Genomic DNA, 8,368 nt, shown 5'->3' on the forward strand with positions numbered 1-8,368 from the left:
CTCCGAAAGGAGCAACAAAAATAAGCCCTGGTTGGTCCTGTAACTATTAATGAAGCATCTTTCACACCGCAGAGCGGTAGTGGACTTATGTGCAATGATCAGTTCCCTCAGTCTCTGTGAGCTCACAGGTGGACCAACCCCTTCCATTAATCCATATATTCCGCCTGAATATACTCAAGTCTTCAACCTGTGAAACTTAATGCGTATCATGGCTACAATCCAGGCTTGATAAGTCCAGCCTGTCTCATGCGCTCCAAGCATCGTCGAACACACCTGAAACACACGGTTTCTGGGGTGGTGAGAATGGGATCCAACCATTTCCCAGAAACATACCTCGCTTACCTAGACCAGGAATGGCGGGACCCATCAAACCAAGGATAGATCGTATCATTTCCAAGAAGCGAAGCCGTCTTTCGTCGGCCATTTAAATACTAAGCGCATTCAAACACACTTCGAAGGTTCGTATCTATCGCTGCCCTATTGGCCGTATACAAAAACTCCGCTACTTAGCTACAGCTAGCCTGGGGAAGACAAACATAGAACCAATCAACTTTCGCATTGGTGATGGAAATCGATAAGTTTTGCCTGCAGTGGGGATTAAGTTTGGTGAATCCTCTCTTGCTTTGAGCACCTCGTCGAAAGCGATGGAAGACACCGCTGACGAAAGACTAGAGACAATCTGCATCATCACACGGCTTTAAAGTTGTTCATGTGCATAACGTATAACATTCAACTTTCCACTTATGTGACAGATCACCTATCCTTATAGACCTCAAAGGATAGATTGATCTGCGACCTTTTGTGCAGGCATGATTCTCACACACTTTCATTCTTATGGTGTATAAAGAGAGCTTTTGCCCGGGCTGCATCAACCATTATACCAGTATTCTCATCTGGAGTCTTAATACAGCCCTCCATATAGATCTTCCTCCTTTTGTGACGGCGTGGCAGACACCTAGGCGGTAAGGGAGGCGGTGTTGAGCATTCCTTGGTCTCTGGGATACTGCCGGTCCTACTTGCCTATATATCACGTTACATGAAGCCCTGCGAATCCTTTCCTTTCTTTTCCCCTCATGCTTTCAATTCTGTATGACAACCTACCATAGTTTTAGCTAATAATACTATGACTGAGCGCCGTCACAGGTTCAATCTACACTAAGAAGAGAAGGTGGTAACTATCATACTAACATTGCATAGGCCTATCACAACCATTCCACTTTAGTGGACTGTACAACAGCCGCTCCAAAATGTCACGCACTCCTTCGGTCCCGAGTTGCAACGGTGGTTCGGTCTGCAGATAGGGAGGTTGGGCTTCCAAGGTCAAACACAAAAGGGTGACTTCTCTTAGACAACGCGGCTGGGTGAAGTAGAGCGCCTACTAAGTACGTATACTCAGTAGTAGGTTAGCCTGTTGACCTGCCAGTGTATAACCAAGTAACAATGTATTCTCGAGCACGGAGAACTAAAAGCTATCTACATGGTGGTAATGAGCGTCCTTATATAGCCTGTCCCCCATATCCATCTTGTATACCATCCGCTGGTTGTAACGGCGGACCTAGGGCTTCTAGGTTGAGGCACGTTGGGTTTATCTTGAAGGACAGAAGACAAGAGGAAAAGGTAGATAAATAAGCCGTTACTAGCAATGTTACTATTGGGATTGCTATCTGAATTGACCACGGGGTCCTAATCCCATGGTTAAGGAGTGTCATTATATACATTATTACTTCTGCCCGGAAATACCTATCCGCTGGATCATGACTATGGATCGGGGAGATGGATCGTAGAATTGGATCGTGAAGATGGATCGTAGACGATCCAATATGGTCACGTGATTAGGCCTCCCCTCACCAGCCTTGTCGGTAGTCTCTAGGTTGTGCTGTAACACTGGTATACCTCCTGGTATGCCGTATCAATGTTATCCCGGTATCACGTGATTGATCCCTTATCACCTGCCTTGAGAGGTATCGCTTGTTATGCGAGGCTGTGTTGGACAGCGCCTAGTCGTTGGTTCATAACACAAACAACCACTCCAAAACAACTGCAACTTTGAGGGATCTGGAAAATAAGTCATAGCAGGTATATCCTTGCTCCAACAGAAACAATGTGCAGGTGCTTGAGCGCCATCCTGCAGCCCACGTCCTCCAGGGCTTATTTTTGTTGCTCCTTTCGGAGAAGCTGTCCAGGGATCGGTTGAACTTTATTCCGAACGCTTGGCTGCTCCTTTTAAGACCAAAACCTCGTCTCCCTCCTCCCATCCTCTTCTCTCTCCATCCCATCTCCCACTCCCAGCAGATCCTCTTCTTCTACTTGTACAGTCATTCTCAAAATGCTTTAGTGGCAAAGATATGATTATTTTTTTGGCCCCACCGCCAAGATTTTAGTGTTAATGAATCATTTGGGCTGCCCTAAGTAAGTGCTGTATTGTCTTGTCGGTATAGTACCTATCCAGGTAATTTACAGTCTTGTACCTGTCCAGTACCTGTCCTCTCAGTTATTTTCACATCATATTAGCGGGTCAGCCTTAATTTGTCAACAGACAAGGATTCGCCGCGCACAAACAAGGACTGCTCCTCTCCTGCCTTGAAGCGAGAAGTTATTAATTTCAAGAATTCTAGTCGAGAAATATACGGCCTCCAGCAGCTCCTAGTTAGCATATATTGCAGAATTCGGCCTTGAGATTCACAGAATTCTGTACACAGCATGTGGCTCTACCCATTATCTCCTAATGAAACACCCTGGATTCTATTTCGAGTTGAGCCCCGTGCTAGCACGAAATGCCACACGAGTCTCAATAGAGGTTACTTGCTTGCGCGGCGTATAATGTACAACGGCGCACCAAGATGGCAGGAATTCGATGATCATCTGTCGTGGGAAAAAAGGAAACCAACACGATTCCTGTCCTTCTTCAGCAACTGGAGGCGAGCCATGCAGTGGAGGGAGCTCTTGGAACGTAATGGGGAGAAGGATATCATGGTGATTGCTGTATGGGCAAGAGACCTGCCTGGTGTCTATGATGCGGAAAAGGTCGCATCTGGGCTAGGGTACTCTGACACGGGGTCTGATAATAGACGAAAGCTACGACACCACCATGACGAATATCTTGTCGAAGGAGGTATTGCAGCCGATGATTACCATATTCTTGCGCTGTTTGAGGGTGGTGGACCGGACCGTGATGTTGTCTTCGAATGCCCTTTTTATACGATTTCAACCAAAATTCCCAGCGGATTTTTACCCGGAAAAGGATCAAAGAGCCCAATGGAGGATATTGAAGACAAAATATACAGTCACACAGGCGTCCGTGATGATATGAAGCGGGATCAGCTCATGAAGGCAATCAGTGGCACACCTTACGCTTTTCCGGATATCATGTATATGGAATGGAAGCGACAGCGACGAATTGTGTGGTCAAGCTCCATTGGCGGTAGAGAGAGAAAAATCTGTTTTTGAATATTCATATGCTTTTTGCCTGTCACATCAGAATATAACCGGTTAAAATACAGCTAACTGGTTTAACCAGCCATCGAATCGTAATCTCATTATATCCCCCAAATTAGTTGACCCATCCGCTTCCACAGTTATTTGCTCCATGTCTCGCAAAATCTGCTCTATATAATCACCTGCGCCGCTGAGTTTCAAGATATGTGCGATAGCATAATGGACAGCGAGAAGTTGGGGAGGGGGGGTCAATAGTACGGTTTGGACTGAGCATTAGTGTGCGAGTAACAGGAATGAATGGATCACGTAGAAAATCGCTTTCCATTGAATCAATCTTGTATTCATAAGGTCTGCCCGTGGGCTCAATATATATCTGAAATTCACCGAACAGCCGGTGATAATCGAGCGTTAATGTGAGAGCATTTGAAGGGCTATCGATCTTCGGGCCATCAATGAAATGGGTGACGCCAGGGTCGAACATATCAAGGATTCAGAGTACATTCTTCTTGGAGTCGGTCTAGAGACACATTAGCATAGTGACGTAACGCACATCGAGGACTATTCATACCAGATCTGCATCTCCGGAGGCAACTTTTGTAAGGCAGTGAGGCAGTATATGGGCGACTTCCAGATACTGGAAGTTGTCATGTGGTTCAGTGCTAAGGAGCTTCCCATCATCGTCCTTACAATTCTTATCCTTAGCACGACGCTTTCTGGCCTCGCTTATGTCGAATTTTCGTGTCACTACGCATCGATGATGATCACGGGCAAGACAATCGTGTCTCAAGAGAGATATGCGCTGTGTTGTCCCAGTTGGAGTAGATGCTTGCATCGCTGGTATATCCATCTTGCTCCATCCTTCCACTGCAGGACGATCACTGCATATTGCGCCAAGCAAGATGGCACCAAACCTCAAACCCCCACAGCTCGAACTTATTCATCGCATGATCCAGAGTAAATCACTAACTACGTCCCAGATGGCCTACGTCGCTGACTGCAGCAAACAATCCATAATAAAGATTGGCTCCAGCCTGCGAGTGTTTGGAAACGTTCGAGCCCCCCGAAATGGCGTTGGACGCCCACGAAGTATCACTCCACCCATGCTGGAAGCCCTTTGTGAACATTTGATGGAGAAGCCGACTCTGTACCAAGATGAGATGGCAGTTTTCCTGTGGGATGAATTCGGAAAGCACGTGACGATGCAAAGCATCAGCAGAGCGCTTGCTTCTATCGGTTGGTCAAAGAAAGCAGCTCGGCAGATTGCGAAGGAACAAAATGCAGATTTGCGAGACTAGTACCTCCACAACCTATCTTCCTTTCCTTCATATCAACTAGTCTTTGTGGATGAGTCAGGTTGTGATAAGAGGGCAGGTTTTAGGCGAACTGGCTGGTCCCCTCTGGGTGTGACGCCGATCCAAATTTCCAAATTTCACCGGGATCAACGCTATTAAATATTACCCGCTTGTGCTCAGGACGGCATTGTGCTATCACGAGTTTTCCAGGGCTCAACTGATGCCAGGATCTTTGAGGATTTTATCGAGCAACTTCTCCAGCACTGTAACAGATGGCCGGAGCCAAAGTCTGTTCTTATTATGGATAATGCATCTTTTCATCGTACTGAGCGGATCAAGCAAATGTGCTTAGATTCGGGAGTTAAACTGATGTGCCTGCCGCCTTACTCACCGGATTTGAACCCTATCGAGGAGTTCTTCTCTGAGCTGAAGCAATGCATCAAGCGGAACTGGAATGAATATGAAGAGAACCCAGGCCAAGGATCTGATGCTTTCCTGAAGTGGTGTGTTGATTTTGTTGGTTCAAGGGGTGCACAGTGCAAAAGGCCATTTTCGGCATGCAGGTCTGACGATTGAAGGATTATGAAGAAGATGCTTTCACTGCTTGCATAAACGATGTAAAATGCAGAAGTACATAACGCACAGATCAGGTTAACAAGTGCTTGTAATGAATGTTTCCATTCCCTCACTCCGCATTACATTTATAATTGTCAGCCCAATATTTAATATCCTTGACAAAACGCCGGGCAATACCCCATTTGACACCCCGCTTCTTGAAATATTCAGGGTCTTTAAGATCATCAATCTGCTCCAGATCGAGGCCATCATCCAGAGCTGCATCACACGCCTTCCTAACCTCAGCTTTTAATGCCTCGTCGGCAAAACGTGACTGCTGCCAGTCACTGTATTCTTTCACGGCAACGTCGAGAAGGCCAGTAATATGAAGACCAGGAGAGTTTGCTGAAGGAACAATGGTGTTCTCTGAGCAAGTCGGAGTTGATGATATGGCAGGCTGCGTATTCTGTGCTGGAAGGACGTTGGTAATATTTATGGGAGGGTACGTGGACTCAGCTGTGGAGCGATTACGAGCCTTCGTTCTGTCAAGCCGTTGTCTCTCCGCTCTATATATGTGCATACTGTGACGACTCGTCGACGACTCGTCCCATCGCCCAAGCGGCTCAAATGGGTAAATACTATCAGCATCCTGGATGCTGAAAGAGTTGGGCCTCATCCCTTCAAGCGTTATGAAAACCTATTGTTAGCAACTCTTGCTCAAAGCCCAAATACTACGCTGCCTCAGCGACTGTTGTTTACCCACAAACAACAGCTGCGGGCAAACAACAGAAGGTCTGGCTGACCCAGCTGGGTTCTTTGCTATTTTGCCCGTGTTCACTGTCACATAAGACAAATAAAACCTTCTCATAACGGGTCATGTTGAGAAAGCAATGGAAAGTTAGGATACCAGAAGAGGAAAGTTGATGCCACATGGCTGACCTGCCAAGGCACCAGGAACGGGAGTTGCCTGGTTTGTCTGGTTTGCACGAGATCTACTGTGGGATTTCACGAGATTCCATGGATTCTTGTGGTCATCATACATGGCACACTGGTCTTACATAAGAATTATGCTGTGAAAACCACACCTTAGGCCATTACTTATCTGACTGATCATCGGTCAAAATTGTACAGTATAAACTTTCCCTGTAATGAACAAATATGTATCCTTTGGCCCTTGTTGCCCACACCGCTGGTAATCAAGCAGGATGAAAAAGGTCCTTGCTTCTGCTAATCTGCCACCTCAGAAATGTAAATCATTACACTAGTCCTATTTAGGTTTTGTGGTGGCACAGTACAACAGAGATGAATGACTAAGTTCAGCTTACGTGTATTGTAATTACAAGTTGTGTATTTCATTTTTTGTATCAGAGGAAACTGTCGAGTTCACTGAATCTCGTACGGTCTAGTATGCCTTGGTTCCTATCAAGGAGCTCCTGAATAATGTCTCCTCTTGGATTCTAATCTATCTGAACAAGATCTGAAAAAGAGGGGTAAGAGTTTTGTCACATGATTGTATAGTCCCAACTATCCTAATTAGGAAAGATCCTCGAGCTGTATACGGTAGCGTAAGCTATTCCTGACAGAAACTTACAGCTGCCCTTAGTAAAATGCTGGCTACTAAGGCCTTGGTTTGTTGGTCAAGCTGATTTTGAGAATGACTGTAAGTAAATAAATCTTTTTGGCACTAATGGAAGATTAGGATTCTCCAGCTCTGCAGATTCATATCACCTGTCCCAAGGTAGAGCTGCTCTTGAAAGATCTGACAGAATTAGAATATGTTGCTTGCTTGCTATTTGTGATTACAGACTAGTTGCTACCTTTTTTGGTGCAAGATACATCCATCCTGGTCCCACTTATTTTTTCACAAAGTTCAGGATTAAGCAGAAGAATAAACCAAATTTCTATTCAGTCAGAATGAAAGGATCCTCACTAAGATTATCATAGTTTGAATAATTGAACTTGAGTGGATAGGAGCCCATACTTTACATCTAAGGCAGCACCCTTGGCAGGTTGAATTCCATGGTTTATATATAATATTTCTGTGGACAAGATAAGTAGCGTCCAGTTATAAGAAATAGTCAGCAATTAGTCTTGTTGGGCCTGAGTAGCCCTCTCAGAGAATGTTTACTATGCTCTTAGATATCAATGTGGTTATCTTCAGCCTCTTTTGCAAGAGCTCGGCAGATGAATTCGGTGACATCATGAGTTGTATCAGGACCATGTGGGACATAGTGAGTGCCCCTGAAGTATCTAATTTTGCACTGGCAGCATTGTTTTGCGAGCTGCAGAGTAAGCTCTTCTGGTATTATGGTGTTGAGTTTAGTGATAAAATGCATTATGGGTGTCTGGATTGGTGGATCATATAAGGTTTGGTAGGCAGGATGTCCCAGCATAAAGCCACTGAACCCAATCACAAATTGAAGCAGTGGATGATGAGCCTGGACAAAGTGAGAAGTAATTCTGGATGGCTTGTGCTCCACACAAGCCCCTAGACTCCTACATACCTGGATTGAGAACATTTGACATGGATGGTGTCACTCCAACAGGGACGCAATAATCGCTGCAACAGCTGCTCCAGTGGAAAATCCAATGATTCTGATGAACAGACCCTGCTGGTCAAGCAGTCTCATGACTGAGCTGACTGTTTGATCCAAACTGGCGACTTGGTCGCGCTCAAAGTCACCATATCCCCATGCCCAGGTGTCCCCATCCTGGTGGTTGCCTGCTGGTAGCGGCGCATTCGGGTAAAATAATTCAATGCCTCCCAGAGAGGGCGGTATCACTCCTTCCAAAATGGCTGAAGCAACAGCTTCTTTAAGAGCTGAGTGTAGAAAACAAGTTTTGTGAGAAAAGAAAAGGCCAGACTGCCCATGCCCTATTGATCCTGGGTCAGCTGGATCAGACACAGGGCTATTCAATAAACACAGACTGTGGAGCATCAAAATCTTGGCTCAATTCTGACATGGCTGGCTTGTGAAGCCATTCAAGTCAAAGAGATCATAATAAACTCTGTAAGGGTCTACTGCCATATCACTCTGTGCTGTTCTCAGCAAGGGAGCATACCAATCCTGGTTGGATGAGTGATG

At 45.6% G+C, this 8,368-nt stretch overlaps 4 protein-coding genes across 4 annotated transcripts; 2 read left to right on the forward strand and 2 right to left on the reverse strand.

Moving 5' to 3' along the window:
- Positions 1-2,925: 2,925 nt before the first annotated feature.
- Positions 2,926-3,531, forward strand: VTN00DRAFT_9622 (uncharacterized protein; the record flags this gene model as incomplete). The annotated part of the gene is made up of 2 exons (XM_069436601.1): positions 2,926-3,421; positions 3,518-3,531. The coding sequence occupies 2 exons, from the start codon at positions 2,926-2,928 to the stop codon at positions 3,529-3,531; spliced, it is 510 nt and encodes a 169-aa protein (XP_069284221.1).
- A 394-nt stretch (positions 3,532-3,925) lies between these two features.
- VTN00DRAFT_9623 (uncharacterized protein) lies at positions 3,926-4,282 on the reverse strand (the record flags this gene model as incomplete). The annotated part of the gene is made up of 2 exons (XM_069436602.1): positions 3,926-3,952; positions 4,004-4,282. 2 exons carry the CDS (start codon positions 4,280-4,282, stop codon positions 3,926-3,928), a joined length of 306 nt encoding a protein of 101 aa, XP_069284222.1.
- A 52-nt stretch (positions 4,283-4,334) lies between these two features.
- Positions 4,335-4,730, forward strand: VTN00DRAFT_9624 (uncharacterized protein; the record flags this gene model as incomplete). Its single annotated transcript, XM_069436603.1, has 1 exon — positions 4,335-4,730. One exon carries the CDS (start codon positions 4,335-4,337, stop codon positions 4,728-4,730), a length of 396 nt encoding a protein of 131 aa, XP_069284223.1.
- Positions 4,731-5,412: 682 nt separating this feature from the next.
- VTN00DRAFT_9625 (uncharacterized protein) lies at positions 5,413-5,958 on the reverse strand (the record flags this gene model as incomplete). The annotated part of the gene is made up of 2 exons (XM_069436604.1): positions 5,413-5,798; positions 5,865-5,958. The coding sequence occupies 2 exons, from the start codon at positions 5,956-5,958 to the stop codon at positions 5,413-5,415; spliced, it is 480 nt and encodes a 159-aa protein (XP_069284224.1).
- Positions 5,959-8,368: the final 2,410 nt, after the last annotated feature.

The sequence above is a fragment of the Thermoascus crustaceus genome (genome assembly GCF_041956765.1).
Source record: "Thermoascus crustaceus strain CBS 181.67 unplaced genomic scaffold VTN00scaffold_8, whole genome shotgun sequence".
NCBI lineage: Eukaryota > Fungi > Ascomycota > Eurotiomycetes > Eurotiales > Thermoascaceae > Thermoascus > Thermoascus crustaceus.